We start from the raw sequence: 14,437 nt of genomic DNA, 5'->3' as shown, positions 1-14,437 counted from the left end.
CACTTTCTTTTGTGAAACTAGTTAGAGCAGAGGGTTCTGTTACTTGTACCTGAAAACACTCCTACAGTTGCAGCCTCGAGGTCACTATCCTCACAGGGCACAAAATAGTACCCAGAAATATTCTGTTCCATGTCCGTTTGAGAGACAGAAGTAAGGAGTAACCACATCGACAACAATGGCTCCAGTCAAAAAGGAGACTTGATTAGATTTAAAGCCTTAGCCAGACAGACTGTCAGAGGATGCATCTAAATAGGCAGAACCGTTGTGCTGGCTTGGAGGTTAGGAACGAATCTCTAGTTCAGAAGTGTGCACACCGCGTGTATTCTGCGCTGTCCTGTCTCCTGTGTTAACTGCAAAACACAGGAGAGATGGTTCCACAACATAAGGGATCCAGAGCAAATAACACTGATTATAATCTAGTCCCTAGGGGCGCCTGGGTGGTTCAGTGGGTTAAGCCTCGGCCTTCGGCTCAGGTCATGATCTCAGGGTCCTAGGATCGAGTCCCGCATTGGGCTCTCTGCTTGGCAAGGAGCCTGCTTTTTCCTCTCTCTGCCTGCCTCTCTGCCTACCTGTGATCTCTCTCTCTGTCAAATAAATAAATAAATAAAATCTTTAAAAAAAAAAAATCTAGTCCCAGACTGTCCACTTTTCTTTCTATAAGAATACTTTAAGAATTTATTTGAGAGTGCGCTGCAAGCGCACACATGTGCACAAGCAGAGGGAGAGGCAGAGGGAGACGGAGGAGGCTCCCCACTGAGCAGGAAGCCAGACGTGGGGCTCAATCACACGACCTCTGCTAAAGGCAGACATTGAACCCACTGAGCCACCCAGGATACATCATATGAATACTTTTCTCAATAGCCCCATAATCATAATGTATATACTGTATCACTCACATACTTTTGGCTGTAGCAGAAAACCTAAACTCAAGTAAATGGCTTGACAAATGCTTGTTATCTTACATATCCCAGAGGGTGTTTTCTCCCCGCTTGGTGGGGTAGGGGGGAGCGCCAGGGTTGGCAGGTTCAACAGCCTGCTGTCCGGGGTTGGTAGCTAAGAAAGAGCAGGACCACAGGAAGGATTTTAGAACAAAAAGCCCCCTTCCTACAGGACAAACCATAAGTACTGAAGACACTTACTTCAGTGTGGAGAATACTTACGAGGGAATGGCTGCCTTTTGACCCTCCTTTGGGGAAATCTCTTTACTTTTAGTGGAAAAATAAATGTCTATGGCCCGTGGCCTCTGTAGAAGAGGATTAAGCCTGAAGTGGCTATAGGGGAATGGCCCTGTTGGATGAGTGAGCTTTAGGTGTGTTTTCCAGCCCAAACCCCACTTCCGTCCCCTGCCCCAAGGGTGGCCATCCTGGGATTCTTCTGCGGTCAGCTCTCTGGGATGGAATGCCTTCACTTAGAACTTCTGCCCTGCACTGGTGTGTTCCCTGCTCCACAGACCTTTGTTTCAGCTCCACCTCTGGCCTTCTGCTTGGACCAGTCCCCTGTCCCAGTGCTCGGCCCTCTCCCTACTCCTGTGACTCATCTTGCTCAGGGCCCGGATCCAGGCCTGCCTCCTCAGTGGCGTCTTCCCCAAGGGCCCCGGCCTTCTTGGGTCACTTTCTATTTTCGACTCCAGGGGTGTTTGCTGTCTGTTGGGAGCTGATTGTGGTATCTGCCATACAGTTTCTGGCAGAACTTTTTTGTCTATTGCCTTTTCAGGCAAGCTATGCCAGAATTCCCCAATCCGAGGGTAGGGTGGGCGGGGTGGCCTGCCGGACCATGTAAGGGTCTGGATGAGAGGGAGAGTTGGGAGCCGGCCTGAGAACACGCTCCACAGGACACTGTGATTCTTTTGCTCATAAAACATCCTTGAAGGCTAAGCAGCAGCATGTCAGTGAGAGCTTTTCTCTTTGGAAGGGCCCCCATGAGACAAGAGAGCTTTCAACTGCAAACTTTTGAGCACCAGGGACCCTAAAACAGGAGCTGGATGGAGGGAGGGTCTTCCGAAGTAAATAGGATGTCGGGTCTGGGACCACAGCTGCCCGAGTGAAGGGAGTGTGGTCCTGGCACCATGGCAGCACACTTGTGCTATCCATACACGCCGACCTCATTCTGTCACCATTCTCTCAGTCCTGATGCTCTGGGGCCCAATCTCCTGTTTTCCTCTCCTCTGTCAGGCTGGGTTCATCCCTTGGGATCTGCCTCCATGGACACGAGTCAGACAGACGGTCTCCCCGACCAGCTTCCTGAGAAGAGCCAGCATGTCAAAGCAGGCATGGGGCCCAGGGAAGGCAGAGGAAGAGGGCCAGGGCAAGCGAGGGTGCGGACTTTAACCACACATACAGGCTTTTCATAAGAACTTTATTTCTCAAAAAGGGGGAAGAATCCAAAGTATTAAAATAACCTTCTAATTTTTGTTTTGGAGGAAAAGGGTAGGATGACAAAATAATTTATATAAAAATTTCAAGCATAATTGCTATAGATACTTCATCCCGGGACTCGCAGCTCCAGGTTCCAACGGCATCCCCAGTCGTGCTGAATCTTCTGGGCTCGGAGAGGCACAAGCGTCTGGAATGCTGCTTTATCTTAATCCACAATAAATATAAAAGGTCAATCCTCCCCGTGGAAATGATTCAGTCCATTTTTGCGACTGTTTCTGATGAGAATGCTGAAATGAAGGGCTGTCCCTCTTCTAAATTCCAAGCCTTTCCTTTTTGAAGATGAGTGTGAGCGTAAGGAGATGAAATGTGGAAAAACATATTAGGTGTGATGGGCTCTAGTGCCAACCAAACGTCAGGGGAGATGTTACCTCATTGAGGCAATACAAAGGTAAAAGCAGCATGATTTTCCCGTTGACTTTTTTGTGGGGAAGCTGCACCTTTCTGTTCCTATCATGAAGGGAACTGGACCATATGAAGCGACGTCCCTAACTGCAGCAATTAAGTGAAGCCCCCATTCATAGCGATTATTTTCTAACTAAAAAAGAGATGGGTGAATTGGAATATGCACATTAGCCATCCCTGGCATAGCCAAATGGAGCCCAGAAGCATCTGGGTGCACTTTCCAACAGGCAGACCCTTCCACGAAGTCGGAGATGAGAAATGGCTCATCCCCTGACATTCTTAAGATAGGTTTAACTGTGAAGACCTCTTGAATCTTTCCTGGCTCTTCTTGGAATGCTTTCAGTTGGTGTTTCTCTGAGGCACAGGGAGGTTCTCGTGAAGGTATTTTAAATTTCCATGCTCTGAGAAATCTGAGACCACGTGGTCCTGCCCTCGCAGCAGCCACTTAGTGGTGAGCAGTCCCTCAAGTCCCACTGGTCCCCGTGCGTGGATCCTCGATGTGCTGATGCCCACTTCGGCTCCTGAGGAAAAGCATGGATGAGGATGCGGCTTTTCCCAGTCCCTGCTTCCTATCCGCCCAGCAGACCCACAGCTCTTCCTCTCCTCATGTGCCACCCTCTCACCCCGCCCACTCCTGCTCCATCCTTCCCAGATCAGCTTGAGCTCCACGGTCCCCTTCAACGTGTCCTCTGGTCATTATGAATCATAAGCCCTCTACTTCTGATAAAACACAATGTGTGGGCTCTCCTCCACACTTTTATCCCAAATGCATTTTGACAATACTAGGAATGCTGGCTGATATCTGCTTGGTGTCTAGACTGTGTATCATAATTTGACATTCAGGCATTTTTTTGAAGCATACAACAATGTCCAGTATCAAGGTTTCATCTCCTCAACTATTCTCTAAGTTCCAGAATGGAAGGGATGGGACATGTTCTCAGTATCCCCCAGAATTCTTAGTACATAGGCACTCACTAGACAGTTACCGTCTAATAACTGTCTGAATTACACGAATACTGAATACACCAAAGGGGACTATTCGTTTTCCTTCCCTCTTGCTCTAAGCTTAGACTCATGGCGTTAGGGGTTTTCCATGGTCTGGCTGGGTGTCCTGCAAGGGATACAGTGGAAGCAGGGTTCTCTCGTCCATCACAATTTTCCTGAGCATGTACTATGTAAGAGGCACCATGTTGGGCCCTAGGGAGGCAGTGGTGAATACCCAATGCAAGGTCATGTTATCTTAGAGCCCATACTTCTGTGGGCAAGGCAGTCAAAGAATAGTTTAGCAAATAATTCCTTGTGCTGCTAGGAGTGCACGAAAGGGTGCTGGGACAGACTGTGTGAGACGGGGGGCCACACGAGTAGAGTGCTTAGGGAGAGTCTCCCTGAAAAGGGACTTTCCTCTGAACCCTGAACAATGACAAGGATCCAGCCAGTGGAGGGGCAGGTGGAGAGGCGCTGCAGGCAGAGACCAGCAGTGCAGAAGCCTGAGTGAGGACGTGCCAGGGAGTAGTGGTTGGCAAGGACAGTGTGACCACCAGATTTGAATTCTGGTTTAATAGCATAGGGACCACAAGACTTCGGGCACATGGTGGAACCATCTTTTCTGCTTCCATTCATTTGGAAAACGAGGAACAGAATAGAACCCATCACGTAAAACTAAGTGAGACAATGCATGTGATACACTTAGCACAGCGCTGAGAATATGTAAATGCTCAATAAACACCATCTGTCACTGTTATTAATGCACTTCATAGGAATTTAACTCAACCAGAGTTTGAGCATTTGCTCTGAGCACGTGATGGACAGACGATGGAGTGGTCATTTGCTCTTTCCCCATCCTGGACTTTTGCTTGAAAGCTAGGTACCTCAGCCCCTAAAAGTATGCTGCTATTTCTTCATCAACAACACGGAAAATGAAAATCAGTGAAAGGAAGGGATGTGACAATTAAATCAAAACCCCAACATAACAGAAATAGGTAACTAACAGTAAAGAGCCTAATGACTAAGAATAACTGGATAAAATTCTCTTTAACAACCTTTAGTAATTCAGTGAGAACTGTTCTCTAGGCAGATCTATTCAAAAGTTCAGAAGAATTAAAATAATTCTCAGATGTGTCACAAATGCCTATTGGTGCTCTTTACAATGGTACCCCTGAAAACCAGAGACCGTCTGAAAATCTCTATACTGGGGAATGGAGATTTTCTTTTGTTCTTTCTTCATGGGGCTCGAACTTACAACCCTGAGATCAAGAGCTGTATAGTCTACCTGAGCCAGCCAGGTGCCCCTGACTTTATTTCTAATGAGGGATGGGGAGAAGGGGGGGTTTCTTCCTTTCTTTTTTTTCTAAAGTTACTTTTCTGAAGCTTTTTGTTTCAAAGGCATGCTTTAGAAATAAACCTTGCACCTCTGGACTTACTTGTTTTTGATACTGCCTATTTAAGCCCAGCATACGTATTAAAACATTCTATTGTCTTGTCCTCACGGGGAATCCCTCTCAGGTAACCTGGCTTTGTCTCACTGAAGGAGTGAGTCTGCAACAGCTCCTGAGGGACCTCGGCACACACGCCTGTCATGACCTGTGCACGCAGGCATGCTGTGCTCTGCCCGTACTGTAACGGGAACAACCCAGGCTCTGGACTTGTCCAAGTGTGGGTCTGGGAGACAGCTCGGGGGCTTTGGGCAAGTTACTTCACTTCTCTGAATTTCAGAGGTCTATGAAAAAGAAAAACAAGTACCTACCTTCTTAATACACAAAATGTTTAGAGCACAGGACTTCTCCCAGCCCATGGCTGCTCTGAGGATTCTCTCTCATCAACCGCCCTCCCACAATTCTTCTCTTTTATCTTAATCAAGCATGTGTGACTTCAAAGAACAGGTGTCTCCTCCACCCCTCACCAGCTCCTTGGACACGGTGATTCACAAAGGGGCCTCTTTTTCTCGTGATCAGAATCTTTCTTACCCAGTCCGAACCGGTAGCCATCAGAGAAGCGAGTGCTGGCGTTCCAGAACACACAGGCACTATCTACATGCTGGAGAAAGAACTCTGCTGTTTTCTCTGCAGCATAAAGAGAGAACACTGAGTTAGGGTGACCCATGGAAAATATCCTTCCTTATAGTCACACATTGGTGACTGACCAGGGCTGGGCCCAGGGCCCTGAAGAGCTTCCCCACGCATTAAACATGCAGACTTGTGAAAAATCTGAAAAGGAAGAAGGCTAACCCAGCTTCATCAGTGTCTGTTATGGGAAGAGTAGTTGCCTGGAAAAGACTGGGTTGGAATACAATCTCCTCCTGTAGACAAACCCTTCATGCTGCAACAGCTTAACATACTATCTCTTTATAAGGCTCCGGAACCAGAATCCCTAAGTCTGAATTCCAATTCCGTGCCATGCCCACTAGCTGGGTGACCTTGAGCAGGTTTCTGAACCTCTCTGTGCCTGAGCAAAATGGAGACTAATAGTATCACCTAGCTCACAGGGTTGTGTGGAGGATAAAAGGACTTGACATCCACAGAGCACTCACCCCAGAGCCTAGCACATGTAAGTGCTAGTAAACATGAGCTATTATTATTGGCAGTGTTGTGATTCCCCAATAAACCAACCACAGATCCCTTAAGGGGCCATGCTGGCTGCCTTTCCCGCTGGGCCTCCAGTGCCTGACAACTTGGAGGTCTCTCAGTACACATCTGTGCAATGAATGAATGTGTGTGAAGAGCTGCTTCTGCCCTCAGCCCCCTGAGCCTGGGTTTCCTCAGCTGTAAGTGGGTTTATTCCAAAAGCCTGGAGAGACTATTGTCTGGATTAAATGGTAATCCCTGTGACAGAGAATGAGTCATCTCCAGAGTAGCTAACCATCTCTTCCCTGCCTCCTCCCCTGGGGCCACTGCGACAATACAGTGAGGCAGCAGATGGATAAATACAACCAATGCCAGGCATTATCATTAGTCTATTCAGACTATGTTTTCCTGTAGCCAGAGGGGCTGAGAGGAGCAGGACCCCACGGAGACCAAGGTGGAAAAACCAAGCGCCATATGCCTGAGGCACGTGTGCACATGTGCACTGACCATTCTCCGTGACGATGACATCTGTGTGCGAGCTGCCGTACTTGTGGATGTGGTCAATGGCCTCCTGGACGCTGTCCACCACTTCAATGCACAACTCCAGGTCCCCATACTCCGTTCGGAGGGACTTCACTTCAGAGGGGCTGAAGGTCAGATAGGAAGCGAACTTGGGGCCTGCGTGAATTTTCACCTGGAGCAGAGGAAGTTGAGGGGTGACAATATAAACACAGCAGCAGGAAGCCAGCTCACAGTTCTTCTCTAGGTCCAAATAGCCAGACGAGCCTGAAGCGGGGAGCTTGTGGGTGCTGCAGCACAGATGATTAAACCAGCCCTGACTTCCTTTAGAAGCAGCACTCCACCCTCCAGGATGCTCTGCTTGGGAAAATGCCAACTGGCCACTTGCCAGCAAGGGGCCCTCAGTTAAAACTGGAACAGGGATTTAAGCAGGAAGCCTCTGAATGTTAAGAATGTGCAAGGCATTTAACAGGCTATCAACATAAGCCCTCAACCGCTGGCATTTTACTGAAATGAACACTTGACTACAAAAATCCCATCCCCTGCATATGGGACTCAGATATGGAATCACATGGAAAGGGGGAGATGGCTCGTATACATTTCTACTCCTTCCCTCCAGAAAGTCATAGGTGTGCTTTAGAGGAAAAGAGTAGTTAGTTGGTAGCCAGGTCAAACTGTGGTTACTTGTCAGACTTCCAACTTTTGTCAGGCCCCACCTCTAGGCTCAGCTCAGTGACAGACTTGGGGGTTAATTGTGCTCCTGGCTGGAGGAATTTAAGAACTGGGGGCTGGACACTGAGGGTCCCCCCTCACAAGTCTGATCGCACTTAGGCTTCATTCTCTGAGACCTCCACAGGGCAGTGCTCAAGTCTTGATTCTTGGGGACCAAGCTCTTGCTTTCGCTCAAGTTACAACAAGCGGTGTTTGTCCTATTCTTATTGTTCCCAAGGCCCTTTTTCCTGGAACCCCTCTTCCTCCAGGCCTGGGGACCAACCATGTTCTCCTCAGGGAGAGGAAACCCATCCCTGAGCCCTAGCTCTGGGCAAGTCATCCTGCTGGTTTACTTCAGGAAATACAAAGATATTATATGAGGTACACATATTGACTAATTTTGATTCAAAGAATATTGCAAGGCAATCTTGAGAATGACTAAGGATATCATGGGTTTGTCTGAATCAGGAACAGGAGGTTTATTCCTGGCTAAAGGACATTTTCCTCCTGTCTAGTCCAGTTCAGTGCGGTGTATGGCATACACAGGTGGCCCAATAGTATCAAGGAAGGTCCCAAACATGAGTGATCATGTAATCTAATTCCATTTTAATTTGTGGGGTGCATTTTCATTTTCAAAACAATCCTTTCAGGCTCTCATTGGGACCATGCCCATGCATTTATAAGATGACTCGGGCCTTCCTTTCCAGGTAAAAGATGAAAGGAAAAAGACATACTCAGGGTCAAAGCAACCAAGGCCAGCAGCCACTTTCTCTAAATGCTGCGCTTGTTTATGTAATTATGAAAGGGTGCCATGGCATCAGATATTAAAGTTTACAATGTGTTCTGCCAGAAAACCGGAGATTGCCCACTTCTGCCTGGAGAGCATCTATTTTCTTGCAATTAGAAACTTAAGATGGAACATATATTTGTCTGAAACTTATCGGCACTGGTTTTTACAACCTCAATGAAATGGTAATAAAACAATCTAGGGAGAACATTATACAAACTGTTGACTCCCAAATATCATCGTATTAAGGACATCAATACTGGTAATTGAAGACACTGGTGGAGGGGTGGACACATATAAATCTCTGTTTGAAAACATTTCTGCACAATGTTTCCAAATCAAATCCAAGCAGAAATGTGTGTTCAGAAATAAACTTTAAACAAGGCTGCCTCAATAAAAGGCTCCCAGAAACAGAACTGCCACGTGATCTGTCTTATCTTTGCCCTCTCTTAGCACTTACCACATTCCACTCTGTAATAAAGCTATTGGAATATGGGTTTCTTCCATTGACTAGATTTTGACAAAGCAGGGATGTGTCTTACTCGCTGTGTACTGAGCACAGAACTATGTCTGAGCACAGAACTATGTCCACAGTAAATGCTAAAAAATACTGCTTCTTAAATTGCCATAAATGGTATGGCAGCTGCTCCTGGTCTAATCCCACAGGCTTCAAAATCTCAAAATGGAAGACAGGAAGTGATGTATGAGTCCTGGGACTTGTCATACCTGTTCCACTCTCAGCATGTCAATGATCTGGTCAAATAATGGTGTTCTCAGCAGATCTCGGTGGATTAAGAGAGTCTCCAAAGCATTACAGGCAGCTGGATATTCACATTTAGAGTCTCGGACTGAAAAAAGGAAGACAAAGAACTGTTTCTAGTAACGTGCTCCCAAGCCACACAGGATCTGATAAATATCTTGCCTTGTAAGCAGCAGGGGCCCCATCCAGCTCACCCAGTCTGGTGACTTTATCAACGCTGGCCTCTGAATCCACATACATGTGGCAGATTCCCTCACTGTGCCCCATCACTGGGATTCCCTTAGCAGCTTTCTGGATATCTCTGACCAGCTGGGAAGAGCCTCGTGGAATGATCAGATCTATCATTTTGTCTAAGCGACAAAGATCTTCCACTTCTTCTCTGGTATTCACCTGAAGAGGTACAGAATAAAAACAAAAATGACATCTGATCTAACGAAATATAAAGTAGCAGCACCCAGAGTGCTGCTGACCACCTCTATCCTGTGATGAAGTGCCTGTCAAGACACTGGGGTGATAGCCTTTTCCCCTCCTCTTTTAATTTCACCCATATGTCATGTGACTTACAAAAGAAATACAAATACGTATGTACGAGAATGTTCATAGCAACTTTATTCTGTGTAGCCCCAAATTGGAAACAACCCTAAAGTTGGCCAAAGGAAGAAAGGACAAACTGTAGTATATACATGTAAATGGAACACCACATGGCGACAGACAAGAGAAAACAACAGCTTGAGGTAACATTGTGGATGACCTTCACAGACATAATGGTGAACAAAAGAAAAAGAACACAAAGGAATGCCTGGGTGGCTCAGTTGGTTAACCTTCTGCCTTTGGCTCAGATCATGATCCCAGGGACTGAGCCCTGGCACCAGAACAGGGAGCCTGCTTCTCCCTCTTCCTCTGCCCATCCCCCCTACTCTTCCTCTCTCTCAAATAAATAATTTTAAAAACCCCAACAATACAAAAGAGTGTATTTTGTATGATGCCATTTATAATGAAGTTCAAAAGTTAACCAAAACAGGGGCACCTGGGTGGCTCAGTGGGTTAAAGCCTCTGCCTTCGGCTCAGGTCATGATCTCAGGGTCCTGGGATTGAGCCCCAAATCAGGCTCTCTGCTCAGCAGGGAGCCTGCCTCTCTACCTACTTGTGATCTCTGTCAAGTAAATAAATAAAATCTTAAAAAAAAAAAATGTATAACCAAAACAGATTCAATGTGAAAAAAGCAAAGAGGGGGCCATTACAAGGGGAAGACGGCCATACTGATTAGGAGGGACACAGGAACCTTCTGGGGTGCTGCAAATGTTCTACAGCTGGATAGGCTGCCAGTTATATATGTGTGTACATGATCCATGGAAAACGTCCTAGAGTTGTTCATATAAGATCTGCACAATTTACTGTATGGATATGATACAGCAGTAGGAAGAAGGCTGGAAGGAAACCTGTCTAATTAAGCTAGGATGTAGCAGAGCTGGGATTTGAATCCATCAAGTCTGTGCCCTTTCCACCCCCTATGTTGTTATAGAAAAAATCTAATTCTTGTCAGTGAGTATGTAAGGCAGTGGGTTTACACACATTGTCCCAACAGCAAGCAGAATCCCAGCACGTTGGAGTAAGTGGGCCTCCATAGAGAAAGAGAAGGATCTGGAGTCAGCTGAGGTTCAAATCTACACTCTCCCTGATTTTCTGTGAGTTACTTCTAGCACTGAGCCTGTTTTTTCCCTAATACTGATGGCATTTTCCTGCTACGGTTGTTGTGAGGGCTGAATGAGGTACGGATGGAAGCTGCCTTGCCTACAGCAGGTGCTCAGTAAACTCCAGCTATTACAGTCCAGTTCAATGATTCCACTTGCTGATTGAGGAGAGTAAGACGATGGTTAAAATAATGAGCACAATGACAACAGTGATAATAGCATGACCTCAAACTCACATGCTGCACAATGGGTTCATAAACTGTTTCATCTGACTTGCCCTAAATCACTCTGCCAGTGGGCAGAACCCTGACCTGATACTCTACGTAAGTGTGCCCCAAGAATGAAGGGCTACCAGGCATTCTTGTAAATCACAGTGCCAGGGCACAGCTGTATGACAGTGGCCTTCCCAAGCCACTGATGACTTCTTGGGCTAAGGAAGCCTCTGGCATCATCCAGGGTCAGCAGGTGCACAGAACCTGCCACTTTTCCAGTCAAGCTTGCCTGTACAAGTGGCTTGACCTTAGGTAACCTAAGCTTTGCTTCAAACACCCAAACACCTGACCTGGGGTTCTGTGCCTGATGGGGCTCATTCCCAAGGACCTACCAGCTGTATGGCCTCTTTCACTCCGTGGATTGAGAGGGCCTCTTGGGCCAAAAGGTGAAGAATCCGATTGCTGTGTGTGGCCTCCTTCCCTCCTTTGAGTAACAAGCCGTTACCACTCGCAATAGCCAAGGCTGCCACCTGCAGATCAAAGAGGGGAGCAGTGAGCCAAAGGGAAAAAGCAACCATTGCAACAGTAAGCACTCAACTGAGTACTCCTCCTGTGCCAAGCACTGTGTAGTCACTTTTTAAGACCTAATCCATTTAATCCTCATGGATTAAGGGAGGAAAGACTCCCATGCTCTCATCCTGCATCCTAGAGTAAACAGGTGCTGGTTTTTCATCTGTTGTTTTTAAGTAGAACTGCTCCTTAAGACTTGATGCTAGTGCAAAGAAAGCTTTGCAAAGAAAGCAGTATCATCCTACTGGTCAGTATGGTGGGGAAATGGTCCCAGATTTCTGGGAGAGTGCGTAACCAGTGGGACAACCCTCTAATGCCACCTTATAAATCAAGGCATGGCTGCTTAGTAAAATCTTTTAACACACGGTTTCTCAACATTAGCCTGTGATAGTCAAATTCCTTAAAGAGGTTGCATTCTAGTTTCCATGAACTACTAAAAGTTTTCCTGAGAGATTTACATCCAGGAGACCATCTGTGACACTAACAATAAAGGATCTTTTTCACATGGGCAAAACCAGCTACGAGATGAATGCCCTTGCAGGAAGCTAGAAGAGGTCAGGGAATAAAGTGCCCCAGTGAGCTGAGACGTGGAAATGTGCTCCTGCATTGTACTGTGAAGGTTTTATTTGGGTTCACGTCCCAGCTCCACCCTTTACAAGTGGCAGGAATAAGAACTTCTATAAACTTCAGTTTCTTCAACTATAAAATGTACATATGAATACCTACTTTGGAATCACTTGGAAGAATCAGTAACATAAAGACCTGAAAAGTCCCAAAAATTACCTCTGGGGGAGGAAAAAAGGTAAGACTTTCTCACCAAAAAAAGAGAAAAAAGAAAACTATCTTGGGAGACTTATTTCATGTGCTGAAAATACATTCTTCCCCTACCCAATGGCAGGCCCATACCTGGGGCAGACAGTCAGGGCGGGACTCAAAGATGACCAGCAGGACTCCAATTGGGACAGTCACTTGTTCTAGTTCCAAATTTTTGGCAATTCGGGTTCGGCGCAAAACACGCCCCACGCTATCCTGTGAGGAGGCTGCAATTTGTCGAAGGCCGATGGCCAGGCTGTTCAGTTTGGATGTGGAGAGGCTCAGGCGTTTCAGCAGAGGAGCTGCTAGTCTCCCTGAAGAGGTGTGAAGAACACAAGATAAAGGAGCAGCTCTGGGAGGGCCGCAGCTGCTCTACTGAACACATGGCACCATGTGAGGAACAGACACGAGCTTAGGGGTCTCGAGCAGACAATGACATGCCCCTTATACAGCTTCTCTAGGGGGCTCTTGGCAGGAGAGTTCACCATGTAAAGGCACTAAGCCAATACCCACTGTGCTGGCAATTTCAGTTCCAGAAATCCATCATTTGCGTGAGCAAACTTGCATATAATGAGATACTTGTTACAGCATTTTTACAATAGAATCAAATTCAACTTGAAAATTTAGACAATGAACTACAGTGCAGTTGTACAAATAATGTTTCTATACAAACTGCTATAGAAAGCTGTCCAGGATACAGTTTGTGAAAAATCCAAAACTACCAAAAAACATGCATGATAAAATCCCATTTATCAAATTTTGCATATATGCATGTGGACATGGAGATGTCTGCTGATGATCTCTCTCAGCATTATTTTAATTTTTTGTAACAAGCTTATTTTTATAATCAGAAGCATTAAAGATATTTTCTTTTGAAATAAAAACTTAAAGAGAATTATGATAATTTCACATACAGCATTTTCTTTCAATTTAAATACACCATTTGCATGGTGTGACTGTCTACACACACACTCCTGACACACATATACACACACCAGAAAAATCACCTGGAAACACATAACACAAATCACTACTATAGTTAATGTTGAGATGAGATGATGAAAAATTTCCCTTTCTTTTTTTTCTTTCCTTTTTTTTAATAGTTATATCCACCAAGGTAAAATAATAAAAAGCTTTCTACTTAGGAGGGGAGGAACCAACATTATATTAAAAAAAAAGTTAAATCATCATTTTACCAATTATATCAATCCATTTTCTTCACTTTTCTCTATGTGTTTTTTTTTCCCTAAAGATTTTATCTATCAAAGAGAGAGAATAAGCGAGCATAAGTAGGGGGAGCGGCAGAGAGAGGGAGAAGCATTCTCTCTGCTGAGCAAGGAACCCAATGAAGTACTTGATCCCAGGACCCTGGGATCATAACCCGAGCCAAAGGCAGATGCCTACCCGACTGTTGTCCCTCCCTATGTGCTAACAAGTTTTAAATACAGTGTTAAATGTTACATTCCAATTTTCCACCTCACAATGCATGTGTGTTTTCCATGTTGCCAAAACTGTTGTAATTACTGCTAAATACTCCACTGAGTTAATGTAGCTTAATGCACTTAACTAGATCTATGTTATTAATAAACACTGAGGTCGTCTGCAGTTTTCAGGGTGATAAATAACCCTGCTCCAAGAATCATTGCATACAGAATGGTTTTCTCTGCCTGAAATAATTTCTTAGGATACATTTCCTGACATGCGCTTACCGAGTTAAAGGGGACCACCACGCTCCTGTACACCCAGGACTTTGTTTTAAGTCACTGTGTGTCCTTATGAATTTCCAGGGAGATATAAATGAGTGAGATTACCGATCAAAAGTCAGAGGTCTGCCAACAACTAGTTGTGTGACTTTAAGCAAAAGTTTTAACCTTAGTGGATCTTAATTCTTTTACTTTTAAACAACTGGTAAGATTATCATCAAAGATTTCTTCCATTTCTGAAAATCTATTTTATGACTTTCCAATACTGCAAAAA

At 45.5% G+C, this 14,437-nt stretch overlaps 1 protein-coding gene across 7 annotated transcripts in view; it reads right to left on the bottom strand.

Moving 5' to 3' along the window:
* Positions 1–2,338: 2,338 nt before the first annotated feature.
* ALDH18A1 (aldehyde dehydrogenase 18 family member A1) overlaps positions 2,339–14,437 on the bottom strand; it is a 42,983-nt gene continuing 30,884 nt past the window's right edge. For all 7 annotated transcript variants that reach the window (XM_045068624.1, XM_045068627.1, XM_045068625.1 and 4 more), the window contains exons 12-18: positions 12,554–12,774; positions 11,470–11,607; positions 9,369–9,564; positions 9,141–9,262; positions 6,905–7,091; positions 5,801–5,896; positions 2,339–3,358 (exon numbers count right to left, since the gene is read on the bottom strand). In XM_045068624.1, coding sequence (XP_044924559.1) covers positions 3,177–3,358; positions 5,801–5,896; positions 6,905–7,091; positions 9,141–9,262; positions 9,369–9,564; positions 11,470–11,607; positions 12,554–12,774 — 1,142 coding nt within the window. In that variant the 3' untranslated portion in view covers positions 2,339–3,176. The remainder of the gene's footprint in view (positions 3,359–5,800; positions 5,897–6,904; positions 7,092–9,140; positions 9,263–9,368; positions 9,565–11,469; positions 11,608–12,553; positions 12,775–14,437) is intronic.

Source organism: Mustela putorius, unplaced genomic scaffold (genome assembly GCF_011764305.1).
Source record: "Mustela putorius furo isolate JIRA1106 unplaced genomic scaffold, ASM1176430v1.1 tig00003909_pilon_pilon_pilon, whole genome shotgun sequence".
In the NCBI taxonomy this organism is placed as follows: Eukaryota; Metazoa; Chordata; class Mammalia; order Carnivora; family Mustelidae; genus Mustela; species Mustela putorius.
This window is presented reverse-complemented; position numbering and strand designations above follow the sequence as displayed.